The sequence below is a fragment of the Chiroxiphia lanceolata genome, chromosome 3 (genome assembly GCF_009829145.1).
Source record: "Chiroxiphia lanceolata isolate bChiLan1 chromosome 3, bChiLan1.pri, whole genome shotgun sequence".
NCBI classification, from domain to species: Eukaryota; Metazoa; Chordata; class Aves; order Passeriformes; family Pipridae; genus Chiroxiphia; species Chiroxiphia lanceolata.
Window position 1 is genome coordinate 54,112,248 of NC_045639.1, and position 18,904 is coordinate 54,131,151.

Consider the following 18,904-nt stretch of genomic DNA (forward strand, 5'->3'; position numbering starts at 1 on the left):
CTATGGTGCAACCACTTCTTTGAGCCAAACAAGTGAAGTCCGTATCAGCCAAAGTAGCACGCTGTCATCCCAGTTATTGGAAGCCTCAGAGGTCATTTAATGACCTGGTTTATATGTGAGGTAGCTCTCTGTCTCTTGTTTGTGCTTTAAATTGCTAATAGAAATAGTAACATGCTCCTTAACTTGTGCCTTGCCAATAGCTACAGAAGCACAGCTATTGACACTTCTCAGTTTGTATGAGCTCTTTCTGTGATACTTAGGAATTAACATTTTTCCTGACATTTGGGGAGCATGTGCTTGCTTTGTCACAGCATTGTTGGGTTTTCATATCTGATCTTAAAATTATTTAAAAAACCAAATTACTCCCACAGATTCAGAGACCAGTATAACTCCAGTGTTACAGCTTCAGGGAGTATGTCCAGTAGTTCGTAGTTAGAATTCAGTTGTACTGTGACCTACAAAGGAAATTCCTTATTGAAAATGCAGCAGTTATGAACTGAAATGGAGTAACTGTGAGCTGTACACTGGTATTTGATGGACCTGTAGAAGCAGCCTTCATTGCTCCTTGATGGCCAGCAGGTCCAGTCCTGCTGCTGAGGACAGGGCCTCTTATCATGTCTCTGCAAAGGAGCTGCATGGGAGTGTTAGAAGGGCTGCGTATTTTACACCCTTCTCTCAATGTGATAATGGCTTAGAGTGAAGTGTATAAGCTGTGATTGTAACGGTAGCAAACCACAAAATTAAATACTGTGTTAAAGTGAAACTGATGTATCATTTTCATTAGTTTTGGTATGCTCAGGCAGAATTTGTGGGATTAATTTTGAAAGCTTAATCCAGATAGAAAAGGTTAAATTCAATGCTGAGTGAATTGGGTTCCAATTCATCTGTTGCCCTTTCTTGTTCTTTTTCTCAAAAGAATTAGAGATTAGGTGGAGAACTGTGCATACTATCCTTGTTTCCTGCCATCATTTAACTACATGAACCAACATTAAAGACAACCTCTCAGTTATCTGCTGCAATAAGTAAACGAATGGACCTCATTGCCATGCCAGTCTTGAGTCCCGTGGCCTTGAGTATTAGTTCATGCAACCACTTATGTTCTTTTTTCCTTTTTCCTCAGGATTTATCTGGATCAATTGACGACTTGCCGACTGGAACTGAAGCAACCCTGAGCTCAGCTGTTAGTGCGTCAGGTTCTACAAGCAGCCAAGGGGAGCAGAGCAACCCTGCACAGTCTCCGTTCTCCCCTCATGCTTCTCCACATCTCTCTGGCATCCCCGGGGGCCCTTCGCCTTCCCCCGTAGGCTCACCCGTTGGAAGCAACCAGTCAAGATCTGGTCCTATTTCTCCAGCAAGTATTCCAGGTAAGTTTGTTCCAACAAACAAAATTAAACCAATAAATGGGTTTATTAAATACATAAATAAATACTCTTGTATTCCAAGTTAACTTATTTTCTGAGAATCCTGCATTTTTAGGGCACTTTTCTGAAAAAAAATGCAGGAGTAAGTTCCATCTAAGCTTTGGCTGCCAAGCCCTCAGAGTGCTCAGAGTTCTGAACTTGACTCCACATAACTTTTTGATAAATGTTTTTGTCATCCACAAGTGTGAATACTTGATTGTAGTTTTTGTATTTGGTTTGTGTGTCATCTGTCACAGATTTCTCTCTATTATTTACAGAGTCCTTTTTCAGTTCTAACTGTGTATTTTTGTTGGGTTTGACTCTTGAGCTTGTATGGTGGTTACAGACCTGCAGGACAAGGTGGAGATTTTCCAATCCCATATTGCGACAGTGTAATTTTGGACATGAATACAGAATATTATAGGAGATATTTCTTAATATTTGCAAAGGTTAGCAAGTTACTAGGAATTCAGCCCCACCACTAATAACTGGAATACCAGTGGCATGCTTGCCACTCGCTTGTGCAACATTCATGTACATTCAGAAATTTGTGGAAATCTGTTAAGATACCCAGAAGAAAAATAATTGCATGCATTAATTCCAATTCTTACCCATCTGGCATGTTACTTGTAGGAATTCAGGCAACAATGTGTATCTGGTGTTTCAGATGAGTTTATTCTCTTTTTGATGCTCAAGTTTTTTATTATTTTCTGACATTGTGAATACTAGGGGAATTCCTAAGAGTACGAGAGTGCTGACATTACCCTAGGGATAACATCAGTTGCTGACAAAACCACAAAATAATAAACATGGAGCTCAGTTAAAAGAAACAAAAGCAGTGGTGCCTTTTCATTAGATGACTTGAATGTTGCTGTAAACCAAGTGTAGATTAAAATTCAGTGAGTAGTGTGTGTTTTGGTATTCGATACAAAGGTATCTGTGTAAAATGTTTGTACCTGTTTGTATACAGAGTTTAAACTAGATAAGCCAAGGGAAGTAAGCTCAGTACACACAGGAATGTTGCACGCCAAGTGTGGCCTGAGCATGTCAAGCCCTGATACTCTGTGCATACCCTGCAGTTATTTCTTCCGTCTCCAGCCACTCTGACTGGCAGCACATTCTCAGGTGGAGCAGGAATAAAGGGGACAGAGTCAGGACTAGAGTATTTGCTTTATATGCAGTGTGGTAGCTTTGTATTTGCAAGGTAGTTCCAAGTATATGGTGCAGAAATCAATCCCTGTTGTTGAGTGAAGCCAGGTAGTCCACCTGGAAAGGTGACATTTTTCCACAGTCAGATTCAGGCAAGTAAATGGATTGTCATTTTAGCAGCCTGACTGCTGAATAGGGAAAGAATGTTGAGACGTTGAAAATATCTTTATTGTAGCCGTGATAGGTAAGGATGGGAATAAGACAATGGAAAATAAGTAGGGGAAAGTAATAACTTTTATGAAACCAATTGATCCCTATGGGGTAAAAATAGAAAGGATGTGGTCTCAGAGGTCAGGGTCAGAGTCACTTCATCATTTCAGCTGAGCCCCAAAAGCTCATTTTTGTAACTCTCCTAGTGAAAAGCATTGCCTCTTCATACAAACTGTTCCACCATTTTGCACAGTGGTTTTCTAGTCTGCTGTGGAAACACAAAAGCGGTTCTTTCTGAGGGAGGATTTTTATGAATGGTGCTAAATCAAAATCACCTGCCACTGTTTCCCTGTCATAGACCAGCTCTTGGTCTTTGCAGCTCTTCTGCTAAAGGTGAACTCCCAGGCATGAGCTAACGCGGAGCTCTCTGGAGAGGAGACGGACAGCTGCGGTAGCATCGCTGCTGATGCTGGTGCTGCGTTTCTCAAGCTACAAAATGACACTACTAAGGCTTCTGTTTAAAAGCCTGTGATTAGTGGCGTGCCACTGGGTGCTGGGGCTTTCAAGCTGTATGAATTAGACTGTGCTTTCACCTGTGTTCCCATCATTGTGCTCCATCATGAGGACTTTGGTAGCTTTTGTCATCAGCCAAATTCATGAGACCCTATGAAAAAGTAGCACAGAGCTTGTTTGCATTTCTGTGGCTGTTTGCAGTGTTCAGGTTGTGGCCGTTTTTAAACATAGATTGTGTACTACAGCACCTTGCCTTTAATAATTTTGTTCACTGCTATTTTCCTCTCCGTTCTCACCCTACCCTTGTTTGCTCTGACCTCATTCCTCTCCTATTACCTCCTGCAATGTTGTGCCACAGCTTCTCAATGTGACATAGATTGGCTCTTTCAATCATTCTCTCTCCAGCAAGTCATTGTAAAATGAGCAGCTGTTGTGTTGCTGATAGCTATGGCTAGGGAAAGCCAAAATATTGCAGGGGGTTCTTGGTGGGAAGACCGTTAAAAGAAAGGTGTTGCTTTCCCAGGGTTTAGTGGAAGAGAAGCATCCTTTTCCCGATGCCTCCTTCCTTGCGACAGAATTGAAGGCTAATTTAACATCAAAAGGGCAGACAAACAAACAGCCCCCCTATTAAACCTCTCAAACGGCTGATTCTCTTCTACTGCCTGTTTAAGCTGTCTCTGCACCCCACTGCAACCCTGCCACCCCTCATTGCTTTCTGCCGCACACCACAAATTTCACAGGAACAGCCTGGCACAGGCAGCACTGACATTGGCACGTCCCTAGCTCAGTGGGCATTTCCTTCCTGTGCTCTCTGAAATACTGGATGGATATTTTGTGTAAGTGGCACACACATATACAACCTTTGTTTCCATTTGCATTACTGGAATAGATTGGGGTGATTAAGTCCTAAGAGCAGAAAAAGCAACTTGGATGGCTTTTGTTCAGAAAGGTAGTTTTCTCTCAAAATGGTAACATTTCTTGTTCAGACACGCGTTCATTACAGAGCTGAAATCCTACTCTTCTATGGTTTTTACCGATTTAAAATGACATTGTGATTTCCTGTTAAGTAGATCATTATTCTGCTTTGCCAGAAATCCTCATCCCTTTATTTTGTAGCCCTCTTTATAATTAGGGTACATGGTCTTCCAGAGAATGAGCCGAGATGCCCTGCACTGCTTTGGGTCTTGAACTGCCTGATTCAACCCTAAACCATTAGTGGAAGCTGATGCAGCACATCATCAAAATGCACTGCTGTTGCCAGAAGATTTAGTGGCTGTTAATTTCACTTTTCTCTTTTTTTTTTCTTTTCCCTCCTGCTCCAACCATTCCAGTTTACTAACAAAGCAAAAATGTAAATAAGCTAAGCTCTCCTTTCTCCCCCCATCCCCAATTTTGATCTCACTGGCCAAAGGCTTTTGTCAGCTCTTTCTCCCTTGCGGTGTAAGCAGCAAAAATTTTTAATATTAAGAGTTCTGTGGAAGATTGCTGATAGGCCAGGAATCCTTTAACCCATGATGGACAAGCACATTTTGTACAAGTTAATAGATTCTATTATTTTTAAACCCCTACAGTGATTTTTACCTGTATAGAAGAGAAGGGTGTGCTATACTAAGAATGAATAGCAAATGCTGCCTTTAGAAATATGTAAATATATTTTCTTCACAGCGATTAGTATTTTGACTTGTGCTTTTAATGTTACATGTACTTTCTGAAGAAACAACCTTAATTTCACTCTGTTAAATGTCAACTACATTGTTGTTTTTATTACGATTGATATCTTCTTTCACTGAGGATATGGATGAAGTTATAATTTTCATAAAGAAATCCATTTGTGGATACTCTGGCTTGGGAATGTTATCGCTAGTCTTCTTAATTTATGCTAACGAGTGGTCAGTACCCTCTTCTGATTAAAAATACCCTGAATTTTTAATTCTGATAATTACATGAGTCAACAGATGTGTTCCATTCAGTGTTCAACTCTACTTTCTGCAAACCTGGAGGTCTTCCGCACCTGTATTGATCAGCTAGATGGCTTGAATTCCAGGACCTGTCAGAATTACAGCATTACAGCCAGCACTCCAGGCAAAAAAAGAAGCAAGAAAGGGAATGGGATACTCAGAGAGAACGGTAACAGGAATTCTTGCCTTGGTGTGAATGTTAGTCAGTGTGTGGCTAGACTAGAGTTTAAATGCTGAGAGAAGAAAAACATGAGCAATAGTCAATCATAGTCCAAAGGGACATAGTACTGCAAAAATCTGAAGAGGAGTGGTGCTTTCTTTCATGCCTTATAAAAAGAGAGGCCTAAGACTTGAACTGTTTCCAGAAGTTGCTACAGTAACACAAGCCAATAGGACAGATCTTGTTTTAAACAAGAATTTGGAAAAATCTTTTCCTTGGGATTGAGCTATCCCACATACTTACCCCATGAACCACCACTACTCTAATATTATACGTCACAGACTCCTTTTAAACATTGTTTGAGGGAGACAAGACTACCATATGAAAGTGATAAACGCTGTTTAATGTCTTTATCGGTGACATGGAGAGTGGGATCGAGTGCACCCTCAGTGAGTTTGCCAATGACACTAAGCTGTGTGTCAATTCAATATGCTGGAAGGAAGGGATACTATCCAGAGGGACCTGGGCAGGCTTTAGAGGTGGGCCTGTGTGAACCTCACGAACATCAACAAGGCAAAGTACAGGGTCCTGCACGTGAGTTGGGGCAATCACAAGCACAAGTACAGGCTGAGCAGAGAATGAATCAGGACTGGCCCTGGGGAGAACTTGGTATTGGTGGATGAGAAGCTCAGCAAGACTCAGCAATGTGCATTGCAGCCCAGAGAGCCAGCTGTATCCTGGGCTGCATCAAAAGAGGCACAACCAGCAGGTCAAGGAAGGTGCTTCTTCCCCTCTGCTTTGCTCTGGTGAGATCCCACCTGGAGTGCTGCATCCAGTGCTGGGGACTACAACACAAGAAGAAGCTATGTTGGAGCGGGTCCAGAGGAGGGCCACGAAAATGATCAGAGAGCTGCAGCACCTCTCCTATGAAGATAGTGTGAGAGAACTGGGACTGCTTAGCCTGGAGAAGAGCAGGCTCCAGGGAGACCCTATAGCAGCCTTCCAGTACTTAAAGGGGGCTTACAGCAAGTCTGGAGAGGAACTGTTTAAAAGGACATGTAGTGATAGGACAGAGGGGAATGGCTTTAAACTGAGAGTAGGTTTAGATTAGATTTTGAGAAGAAATTCTTCACTGTGAGAGTAGTGAGGCACTGGAACAGGTTGCCCAGAGAAGCTGTGGATGCCCCATCCCTGGAACTGTTCCAGGCCGGGTTGGATGGGGCTTTAAGCAACCTGGTCTAATGGAAGGTGTCCCTGCCTGTGACAGGGGAGTTGGAACTAGATGAACTTTAAGTTTCCTTCCAACTCAAACAATTCTGTGATTCTGTGAATTTGTAATACTATGTTCTTGTTGAAGTTTTAGATATCCTAAAATAATTGAAAAACCACAGAGGGAATTATATCCCTGTGAAATGGATATGATACCCCTGTCTAGAAAGATTATTTTAACACATCTATCAATGTTTCCCCCCTGGCTTCTCCGGAGGCAAAAATCTTGCAACAGCTTGTTGCAAGGAAGATGCATGCTGTTCATTGGCATCCAGACCAGAAAAAACAAAACACAAAATGCCATTGACGTAGCTGTGCTCTTAATCACTGCTAGTGCACAGAACATCTATTCAGCAGTTTTGGAAATCTAGAATGCTTACAAATGAAATATGTGAATGTTTCACATAGTAGTAGTTTAAAACCCTTTCTTTTGAATGGTTTGAACAATATTTAGAGTTTTTCTATGTTTTCAAAGGATGAAAAAAAGAAGCATATTATAAGGTGCTCTAGCTCAAGGCATTGCTTCTAGCATGGGAGCATCTAACCCATGATACCAGTTAGAATTCAGCCCAGGTCACAACTGATGAATAATTGGTTGTCTCAAGCCTTCATGAATTAACTAAATAGTCTCAGTTTAGTTTCATGAGGAGAGCCGATACTACAAAAGGCACTCCTATCACACTTGCAGTCTGGCCACAGAGATCAAGGAGGTGTCCTTCTCTGCAGAGGTGGTTTTCCCAGAACAGGTGCAGGAGACAGAGACATGCTGTTCAAGTTCTTCCTGTTAGGTTTTCCTGATGACAGAGAGTTTCTTATTCCGGCACCATCAACCTACTGTTTTTTACTGGCCCAAAGTTAAGCATCAGATAGAAAACCAGTAAATCACCAAAACCAGCATGCCCTGTGGTGGTTATTTTTTAGGGTTCATTTACGGGCTTTAGTTTTAAGTAGTTTCCGTTGCTTCATATCTGGTGTATAAGTGTTTATATCTCTGTGTAAGCCGGAGACAAACATTTCTGCCACATGCACTGAACCTCCTGAGGGGCCTGGGGAGCACAGCACTGAGAGTTGTCCAGCACCTTATAAAGGCTTCGTGTAAACCTCCAACAGATGGCCAGATCAGTGGTGCTCACATCCCCATAGCTGTGCTCTGCCCCATATCTGGTGTGTCCTCTTTGTTGATTCCTGCCAGGCCTGTTTTCATCATCCTGGCAATAGCCGAGCAGCCAGCATGGCAGGGCATCTGCTGCTGTGGACACTGTGGCAGCATGCATATGACAGGCCACTTCTTGTAGCTCTGTGAGTCATTGGTAGCACCGTGCTGGTTTAAATCCATCTAGAGTATGAGGGCTGTTGAAATCCAATTAAAATATTTGCATAATTATGCATGTGCTCTGCTTCACATAATAAAATTCAAATATACTTAAACACAGCCACCAAGATTTTACAGGTATGTTTGTTGTTAGTTTCAGATGTATGCTTTAAGGCCATCCTTGGACAATTATTGTTTACATTTGATCATTAACCTTTTCATTTCTTTCTAACTTTTTTTGCTCAACCCACATATGTTTTTGTCAAGAAAATTAAAGCGACGTGTACTTGTTTTTGAACATTTGGGTTTTTTTTACTCTGTCATTACTTGGCTACACAAACATGGATTGTCTCTCTTTGTGTTGGCAAATAGGGCATTAATTTGTGTTTTATCATAAGCGAAAAGGTTGTCTTTCACTCCCTCGTCCCTTGCAATACTAAGCAGTGATTGATGAGCAAATGGGAAAAGTCTCTCACGTCTCTATCAGTGTGTTTTTGTTGTTGTTGACAGATGGTTGTTATACCTAGATAAAATAGAGCGTAAATGTCGTAATTGGTTTGGTTTCTGTGATGGGATAGGCTGTTGCAGTTTTCAGTTTTTCAATGGACTATGTATCACTGCCATTAGAGATATTTAAAGCAGCCTTCATGCTTCATAGTTAGTGTCAGACTTGGCTAGACAGATACGTGGTGTGTCCCTCCTTAGAATAAGGAATCTGAACAATTAAAAATATGGCTTGAATTAATTCTGTCCCAGCTAGAAAATAGCCACTTAGCTTCAAAAGAAGAGCATTTTCACTACCTCCAAATAATATTTTTTTAAAAAAATGAATGAAAAACAAGGTATCCTTTCTCCTTCTTAGAGACAAAATTCATGCCGGTTGAGCTGCAGCTTGAAAGATTTGAGCATCCCTCTGACAGCATCGCTCTGTAGGTAGATATGGAAGTCAAATTGCAAAGTGGGTTTTTAGAAAGCAAACACAAAAGAACAATTCACTCGGTTGGCAAGCTTTTCTGTTTGTTCCCCATTTCCAGATAACAGTGGACTCAAATTGTTGTGATGTGTTGATTGATTACAGCCGTTAAGTTTCTTAGTAATCAGTTTCATCACTTATTCTCAATTCATGCTTGCACCTTTGATTTCTCTTCCACAACAGGGTGATGTAGGTTGTCGTTGACTAATGAAGAACAGAATTGGTTTCGGCGTGAGACAAACGGAATGCCGACACCAATCCCAAAATGCATTAATCTTTAATAATCCACATCTGCATGTTTATAAATGATATAACCAGGGGTTGCTAATGTTGATACTCCCCCTTCCAAACAGAAGCTGACATAGGACTTGGTGTTTGCAAACTGCCTGAGACGCATGTGGCCGCGCGTGGTGCGTGTGACCTTGTAGAGGGAGCTCGCCAGATGAAAGTTCTCGGTTGATTAAAAATACATGAAGAATTACTTCGGTTATGCACCAGTCTTTGGAGCTTATCGTTGTCGGGCAAGATGAAATATGGCATGATAGATCTTGTCTTCTAGGGAGATCAGATCCACCAAATGGTTTTTGGAAGCAGGTTTGCCACAAGGTGCTTTTGTCCTTTATGCATTCAATTTGCCCTTTTCTCCCCTGTCCCTGAGAACCGTTGAGAACAGGGCTGTGTAATTTGCAATATAATGCAATAAGAAAAACTAGATTAGCTAAGAGTTTGTTCCTTTTGAGGGTAGTATTAGTGAGAGCACATACACTTTGCTACTAAAACACTCGTTAATCACAGGCAATGACGTAGTATGAGGAGTAACAGGCAGGACTAGCTAAGTAGTTCATTGCCACATAGTGCTGCTCCAATGTCCACCTGCTTGCTTAAACCTGAGAGAGCCAGGAAGAGCAGGGAGGACTCAAACTCCATCATTGATGGTCTTCCGAGTTAATGCTGCTTGATGATGAATATTTATTCTGAGAAATTCTTACATGTAGCTGGATCAAGGGAAAAGAAATACAGATAAGAAATAGTAATTTCAGTTCACATTCACCCATACTTTTCTGCATGTATTTACGCTGCAGATATCACAAATGAAAATTGATATACAGTTTGTTTAGGATTTGGCAATGTTAAAGTTAGGAATTAAGATTTTTATTAGGTGGCAAATATTAGAAGTGTATGTCTCCTACATCTGTTGTGCTTCTTGGGCTCTTAAATTCAGTTGACACCATGAGGAACAGCTTAGAGAAAAAAAATCTCCTCATAGTTATAAATGTAGTCTAGAGAATGAGCATTGCTAATGAAAAATTCTTCCTTTTGGAACTTGGATTAAATCCCTGAGTGGAATTCTGTAGTTTTAAGTTTCAGGTGTATGGCAGGGTAGGTTTCATTTCTGGAAGGAAGAAATGAGCCAAATGTAAGAAAGAAGTACTACTGTCTGCTTTGTTAGGAGCTTTTAGATATTTAGCACTTGCATCAGTTACAATTTTATATTCTGGTTAATTGACATAAAGAAATTGAGAATGGTTTTTCACTAGCTGAAGTGTATGCTTTTCGCATTAACAAACATCTAATGATGCGTCCCAAGTAATTACGGATTACTAAATCCATACAACCCTTTGCAATCTCCTACTTCAGTCTAAATGCAAGCAAAACTGCCATTTTTATGAAAGGCTTAAAAGGACAGAGTGAAGAAAACACAGTATGATTACAGGGTTTGGATCATTCCCTAAAGAACATAGACACTTTCCCAGCGGTTTGCAGAAATTTAAGAAAATATAATTTACAAAATCTAAAAGCAATTCAGAGGCCCCATAGAGGTGTGAGAGATGGTGCTGGCAGGCTGCGGCCACAGCCTCTCCCAACCCCTCTCATACCAATTCATGCCGTCTCTTTGGAGGGACGTGGTGACACAGAGTGCAAAATGTGTGGAGGGGTGGATAAACGAGACTGTAGAGGGGGGAAAAAAAGAAATTAAGTCAGTGGCTGAGCTTTGAAGAAGTCTGTCTAGTGCAGAGCAGCAAGCGAGTGGGGAAGAAAGGAGCAAGCACCTCATCTAATCTTTCTCCTGGGGACCCAAGTGGACAAATTGGCAACCCTGTTCACAGCCTTCCCCCCCACCACCCTTTGTAGCGTAAGAACTGCTAATCGGATCCATGCTGCTGCAACTGTGGTTAGTTATTAACAGAATAAAAGCAGATTTCTTCAAAAGAACGGGTTAGGGAAAACGGCTCTACAAAATTGCAAGGTTGTTAGAATCTTAAATGCACAGCAGTCGGTTTTTTCCTATTCTGAATTAGGCGATGAATACGGCCTTTCATCTGTCACTGTGCCCGTTTCTTCAGAAGACAGCCAAACATTAGGCTTCTCAAACGAAATAAAAAAAAATTGTTTGAAAGAGGAAAAATATTGGGGAGCAGGAAGAATAGGAAAACGAGAAGGAGAAATCAGGTTTTGTTTTTATTAATTTGGCCTGGTGAGAGAAATACGAGCTTGCCTGCTCTATTCAGTTTCTGTGTGCCAGCTGCTGTGAGCCACCATTTCTGAATGCAGGGATTAGAAAAGATTTAACTGGTTGCTATCCTGGGCTGCGCCATGCTGGATTGGCCTCCAGCAGAAATACACTGGGCCGGAAATTCTCCCAAGCTTAATGAAAATAATGCATTAAATGGATGGGGAGTTAGGCAGAGGTGAAAGCAGAAAGAATTTCATTCCTCCAAATGAAACTTCTCAGAACTGTAAAGTGATATTACAAGCCTGGAGTGGGTGTTACTGAGGATAGAAAAGCAGTGATTCCTAGATTTAAACTGACTTATGTCTTCACTCATACAAATAAATAAATGGTACATCCTTAATTTTGAAGAGCTCTAGTGCTTTCACAGTTTGCAGTGGGATTTTGGAATTTGTTGGAGAGGAATAGTCCTCAGGCAGACAGGTGCTTGCTATAACCTACTGGAAAGCCACTCATTATCCAGGTGAGTCGCAGTTTTTTGAAGATTCCCACTGACAGCTTGCTTTGGGCTTGTTTCCAAAATCTCAGGAGAAAGTGCTTAACTTTGATCCAAATGCAGAGGTGACTTCTGGATGGGGCATGGATGAAACAGACCCTCCTGGCAGTGTCTGCTGCTGCTTTCCCTTCCGCTCTGGAGCAAAATGAGCTTTGGCCGTGGAGGGCAATATATTTGCTTTCCTGCCCCTTGACACCAAGCCCACTGTCAGTGCAGGCAGTACTAACAATTATTTCACTTCCTACTCAGTGTGGCACTGAGCAAAGCCAGAAGGTTTAGTCTGAGTGTACTTGACTCTCTGTATCCCAGCACAGCCACAGCTGCTGTATCTGAAAGGGTCCTCATGTCTCAGGCCTTTTAAAACATCTGCACTCAGATTACTGCATAGATATGAGGAAGTTTTAATATTTTCTGTGTCTTAATTTGAGAGGATATGCAGACAGCCCCTGGTTTTTACTGGAATGAATAAGTCATTTAAAAAATGCTGTTGATACAACAGGAAGCTTGGCTACAATGCATAAATTAAGGAAGAAATCGTCTTTATTCTTAAGGGGTCATAGGCTTTGTGAGATGAAGAGATAACACAAACACATGACCAGTTTCGCTTTACGCTACCCATAGAAAAATTTCTTTCCTTTGAGGTCATTTTGCCTCACTTTAAATTTCCTGAAAAGCTCATTTGAAACACTCCCATATAGAAGCCTACTTATGTTCTTTCATTTCTGATGTAGGGATCTGAGACCCAGAATGTCCCTTCTGGTGTGTAAGCCTTTATTGTCACATCTAGTGTGTGATGATTATCCCATTATTTTATCAGATTTCATCTTAATCACTAGATTTTCAGGACCTCATTATTCCTAAAAGGAAGTTGTTTCAAATTCCAGTAATGGTTTGATTATCATCCTACACATCATGATCTTTTTCCTCCTTGATATTTAGCTGCAAATGTATTTTTAGAAAGAAGTCACAAAATCACAGCTTTAATTTTTGTGATACTAAATAATACTTGCTCTTTGAGCCTCCTGTTATGTCATGCTGGTAGATGGTTCCCATTCCAGCTAACTTTTAGACTTTCTACGTTTGTCTGTGTGAAGGCTCACCAGTAACACATCAGCAGGGATGTTGTGTTGTCTTACCTCTACTGGAAACAGTCCTCCTAATTCATCCTAGTAATAAATTTGTTTCTTTTGGTGGCACGTCAAATGGTTAGTTACAACTGTTCGTAAGTTTACAACCATTTTAGGTCAAAAAATACGGTCAGATTTTTCCTTCCTTTTCTTTTCCCATTTCTACCTTATAACCTACAGCTCTTCCATTGCAAAAGGTCTGTTTCTGTGAATATAAATGTTTGCATTTTTGATACTCCAACCCGAAAGGTGATCCAAAGGGTTTCTTAGGTAGTATTTGTATCACCCTTTTATATTGACTAAAATTCCCTACTTTGTGATCAGCCAATATCATTAATCCAATTCTAGCTCTAATTCCTAAATTATATTGGGAATTGTCCCAAGACAAGCTACAGGATTTTTAACTTCTGCCTTTACTTCAGCCTAGTGTTCCCCTTTTAATACAGGCTATGATCAGTCCCCCACCCTCCTGTTTCCCAGTTCCTCACAGACCTTAAAATTCCTGTGCTGATATCCCTCCTTCCCCCCTTAACTAGTAATTTCCCAGAGAGAACCTGTTAGCACTGAAGTGCTTTCTTGATTCAGTTGTTCAGGCGTAGTTCTGTGAGGTGCTATGCAGCTGGTACAGGGTATTGCAGCTGAGCATCCTCCAGTGTCATTACAGTGGTGGGAGCAGAGGCCCTCAGCTTGTTTCAAATATTACTGATGTGGACTGTAATTGACTGTAAGGACCCTCCTCAGCAGTATATCAAAGGTCTGCTCTTGCTTGCTTGTTGGCTCTGAGGAATTTACCTTTACAGTTTAACTGCATGGCTGTAATCATAATGTAATCACTGTTTAGTACTTTTGTCAGTCCATTTCTTCCAAAGGTGCTGTGCAGTCTCTCCTGACTCAATTTGAAGTGTAGATTTTCAAAGTGCAAAATGTTTAAAAGCAGTTCACATAATTTAAAAAATAGAAAACCAGCTTACAAATATGTTATTAAGCATTTTTAAATTTTCTTACCTCTTCAACTGACCGTTGGGGTTTTTTTAGTAGCAGACACTATATTACATAGACTACTGGTTTTGGTAGCTTTAACAACTAATTTTACTAGATAGCTATATATATTTGAACAGCGTTTTGGTCTTTTAAATAAAGGGGAAAGAAATAGTGTGGCAGCTTCTATCCTTTTGATGCGCATTATTGCATTTTCTGTGATTTTGCATAATAAAAATATTGTGAAACATCCATAGTATTCACTTTGGATAAGTTTTGGCAGGTGCAGTATCTCACCAATGTGGCAACAGTGCTGTACAAAACATGGGAAAAGGTCATCCCCATTTAAACGTCCATCTGTGTATCATTGGCTCAAAAGAGGCAGTAGTCTGTCAGTGGAAAAAAAGTTATTGGATTTTTTTTTCTCTCTTAAATAGCTGTAGAATTTATGTTAAAAAAGAACAGAGATTGTTTTTCTTTTGTCAAAGTTCCCTTCCCTAATAAAATACAAAAGTCTGTTAATGTATTATTTAAAGCGTCTTCCAAGAATCACAACTGCAATACTGGTTGAAAGAGAGAAGGATTACTATCATTTAAAGGAAAGAAATGGAAAATCTTTAAGGTCATTTCTTTTCATGACAAAGAAACTTAAAAAGCATGGCAGACAGGATCTTCAAAGGTTTTTAAAGTCCTGTCATCAGCTTCCAATCAATAGGAGTTAGATACCCAAATTAAGAGTCAGTTCAAGTCTTCCAAGGTATTTGGGTGCTTAGCCTCCTTTTACCTTTCAGATCACTTCTAAGAATAAAATGGCAGTTTGACTGAAAACATTTTGATGCAATACCTTGATGTCCAGCATCTGGATAATCTGTAGTACCCACTGATAATTAGCATAGCAGATACTTCTCCTGAAAGTTCGTTGTTAGAGTATGTTTATGAAGTAGTTTTCCTTTGTGAAGCAAAAAATTGCTTTAAAGCTTGTTGAATACAGGAGAAAAACAGAAGTAAATGTAAAAAATTGTACTGATAAATAGCATTAGTGTTTGCAGAGGCTATAATTCATTAAATTTGCAAAACTCTGGAGTCTGTATTGACTAAGGACGCAGATAAAACCACATCATGTTGTACGTATACGGTTCTGGGCTTTGACTTTCCTGGTTTGTGCTTGCACATCTGCCCGTGCACGATAAGGTTTCCTGACAGAGGACTGATGTTATTATCCATGTAAAAAATAGAGACCATCTATAATACGCAAAATATGTTGCCTAGCATAGTTCTTCTATGCACTATAGCATCTCTCAAAGTTGTCAAGCCTCCACCTAAAGGGAGACCCTGCTGAGGGTTGTGTGGTGCAGTCATGACTACCCTGCCTTTATTAATATTTTTAAGTGCTTGCAAAAATCTTAGATGGTTCCAATCTACTTAAAGTATTCCGTCTGATAGCAGTGCTCGGGCATACACAGTGGAAGTGGCAGTGCCCTGTGTTCACATGGAATTGCTGTTTGTTCCAGTTTTTGAGTCACTTCTGTCAAGCCAAAAGCGTTCATTATAATGCAGCACTTACTGTCTCCCCAGCCTGCTCTTGAGTGACATCAAAACACAATCTGGGTTTTTCATTATTATTGTCATATGCCTCAGAGTTCGTGAATGGCCATGGATCCCAAAGCCTCAGGCACCTGAAGTGCCATGTTTAGTCTTTTAGAGGTACAATTCTGCCTCTAGTCCAGCATTTGCATCTCTGAGACAGTTGTCACCAGCTGCTCCTGCTACTGTGAATGTCATGTTTTGGTGCAAATGCACCTCATCTGAATAGCCTAGGCAGTGGTTACACTCCACATTTTATAGATTTCTTTTTGTTCTCTATCAGTCTGGCTTTCTTCAGAGTTGGGCTGAGACTCAGTTGGTTTGAGGATGGGAAGGGGATGGGGCAGAGCAGACGCATTTACTTTCCTCGCTTTTGTGTCCAACTTGGGGCTCTTCATGGCTCTAAAGAGCAGCCCCTGCTGCCCCGCTGTCAGCCCAGCTCCCAGCGCCCAGGCCTGCCCGCAGGATTCTTGCTCCTGCACTGCGGAGGGGCAGCTGCTGAGCAGGAGGAAATGAGTCTCAGCAGGCACAAATCTATTGCCTCTGTTTTATTCGTTCCATTTCTTTCAAACGGAAATAATCTGAACACTTTCTGAGGATGAGGATATAAATCTGTCTCCTGCTATTTATACCCGTGCTCATCACTGCAGTGTCTAACTGCGTAAAGTATATATTTGCTGCTTAATCTGAGGTAGTCTTCACGCCTCTTGGGCTGTCACAAGTAGGCATGTCTCAGACCAGGAGTGAAGAGGAGTCCTAGGGGATGTCCAGGTCTCATTGTTACTCTGGTGACAAGTTGACTCTTAGGCGCAAGGGCCCTTGGGGCATTGGGAGGGTGGTAGCATTGACCTCCCTGCTTCACATGGTGTTGAATGGTGACCCAGAGGAGTGACGTGCATCAGTGCAATAAAAGCCTGCTTTATTATCCATTAACATTGAAAGGAAGATTTTGTGTCCTGAGCCTCACGACAGCACTGTGAGTGCTGTTCTGTTTGAGTGGGTAGACAGCAGTGGATTAATTCTCTGGATGTCTTTTGAACGAAGTAATAAAAATGGATCTGTCTGTTCTGGCTAGTTATTTTAATAAATAACTTCCCTTTGCTTTTATTTGAATAATAAGATACCCCTTTTCCCTCTCTGATCTCTTTCAAACATGCTTCACTTTCACCACATGCACCTACATATTATTGTTTATTCCCATATTCTACATGGACATTCAAACAATATTGAAACCACTGATTCATCGAAATAGTTTTTAAACTGTTGTTATTAGTCATTTTTGTATTGACCGAATTTTTCATTGGTAATATTGTTGGCAGCAGTCCATGTCTGCCTGGCTGGAGGCCAGTTTAAGCTCGGCAGGATGAGCCCTATTGTTCAGCAGACTTGGATTTTGTTAAACTCTCTAACAGAAATATGTGTCAGGAGATTTGCAGCTATAAATTGGATCATATTGGTGAGGCTGGGAACTCGCTCAATACAAAATTGAACATTTCACCATGCCTGTTGCTAAATATGTTTGTGCATGTTTCCTACATGGGTTTCAAAAAATAAAAGAAAAAAAAATATGAAAAAAGTTTGACCTGTTGAGCTCTGCCTTTACCTTATACAGTTGGTAATTTCTTTGATGTTGAGTGGTTGAAAAATGCAGCAAGGCTTGGTTTTGTGCATTGAAATGTTAAAGCAAGTCTGTTTTCCCTTTTTTCTCTGTGTGTTACAGGCAGTCAGATGCCACCGCAGCCTCCTGGCAGCCAGTCAGAATCCAGCTCCCACCCTGCCTTGAGCCAGTCACCAATGCCACAGGACCGAGGTTTGTTAGGTGTTGGGGCTTTTTTAGTCGGTGTCAAATGCAGCCTTCATTTTCAGATGCACATTAGCCATGTGAGATTTCCTGGTATTTCTTTTCTTCTCCCAGGGAAAATAATGACAATCTTCATTCTAAGAGGCTTGGGGGGTGTTCCTTCTATGGGGAAAGAGCAATGGAATAGCAGGTTTTACCAAACTATAACTGAAAACAAGGTTTTCTCAAAATATAATGAATGCCCAGGGTATAAAGTTTCTGTAAATACTTGAGTCATGTCTTAGAGAATACAACTTCTTGTTGTCTATCTTGAAATTAAGATATACAGAAATAGTGCTCACTATGAGCACTACAGTTTCGCTACTGTTCTTAAAACTCTCATCTCTATCTTTGCATGGACATGATAGTCCTCTATCCAGTTCTAGGATAAAAATATCTTTAAATATAAAAGGAAATCAAATATTTAGGTCAAATGGTTCAAACATTTGGAAATCTTGCAAGGGAAAACATTGCAGGCAACAGCACGGTTCTAAAAGGGTGCTTCCTAGCAAGCGCTCACAAAAATAAACAGAACATTTTTTAACTTTTAAGCCTTTTTCCTTTCACCTCCTTCCTCCCTAGCTCATGGAAGATAGTTGTCACAGCTTTGTTACATGGCCATACATACAGTCAACTGCTGTAAATTGGACATCCTGTCCATGCAGTGGTTAACATGTGCCAGTGACAGGCTTGCAAAACAGACACATGATAACTGTGATAAACATGGAGTTATTTATGAAATGCCCCTCCTAAAATGTCTTGCTTCCAGAAATATCCTAAGTAGCACCATATGGGGATACCATAAATACTAGAAGTTTCTCGCAGTGAAACAAGTTGAACTCACAGAATGACAAATTTCTGGGATAGCATCCAGGAGGAGCTAAGAGGACTCACAAAGAAGAGCAGAGAGTCTTAATTTTTGCTATTTTTCTGCGCTGATTGTCCCCTCCTCCAGGACTGCTGATTAATGAGAACATGAAATACAGAATTCCATGCTCATTGTTTTGTTTCCTTTTCAATCATTCTTTATACTCAGTTGTTAGTGCAGGGACTTATTTTTCCCCTTTAAAAAATTTAGAATACTGTGTATGTTTGGTGAGAAAAAGAATGGCCTCAGTATCCACCACAAGTATATGATGCCTTGTGTGATAGATGTCACCAGGCAGCAAGAATGGATCAGATGGAGGCTTTAAAGACCCAAACATCTCACAAAGATATTTACATTTCCTGGCACAACTGGGTCTTGGCACAAAATGTTATATTACCCCAGTAATAATGTTTCTGCAGTGTGTATTCCTCACCTGGCTTTGGGGGTTGAGTTATGCAGGTCTGACAGAGCTGGAAAGATCAAACCTCTCTGTTCTGCTGTAGAACAAAACTGGGGGTCATTATATGGTCAGGAGAGGCAGAGGGGTATTCAGAA

At 40.8% G+C, this 18,904-nt stretch overlaps 1 protein-coding gene across 1 annotated transcript in view; it reads left to right on the forward strand.

Annotated features, from left to right (window-relative positions):
- The window catches only part of ARID1B (AT-rich interaction domain 1B), a 323,963-nt gene that overhangs the window by 225,031 nt on the left and 80,028 nt on the right, over positions 1-18,904 (forward strand). Inside the window, 3 exon segments of the mRNA XM_032684303.1 lie at positions 1,121-1,364; positions 17,362-17,455; positions 18,801-18,808. Coding sequence (XP_032540194.1) covers positions 1,121-1,364; positions 17,362-17,455; positions 18,801-18,808 — 346 coding nt within the window.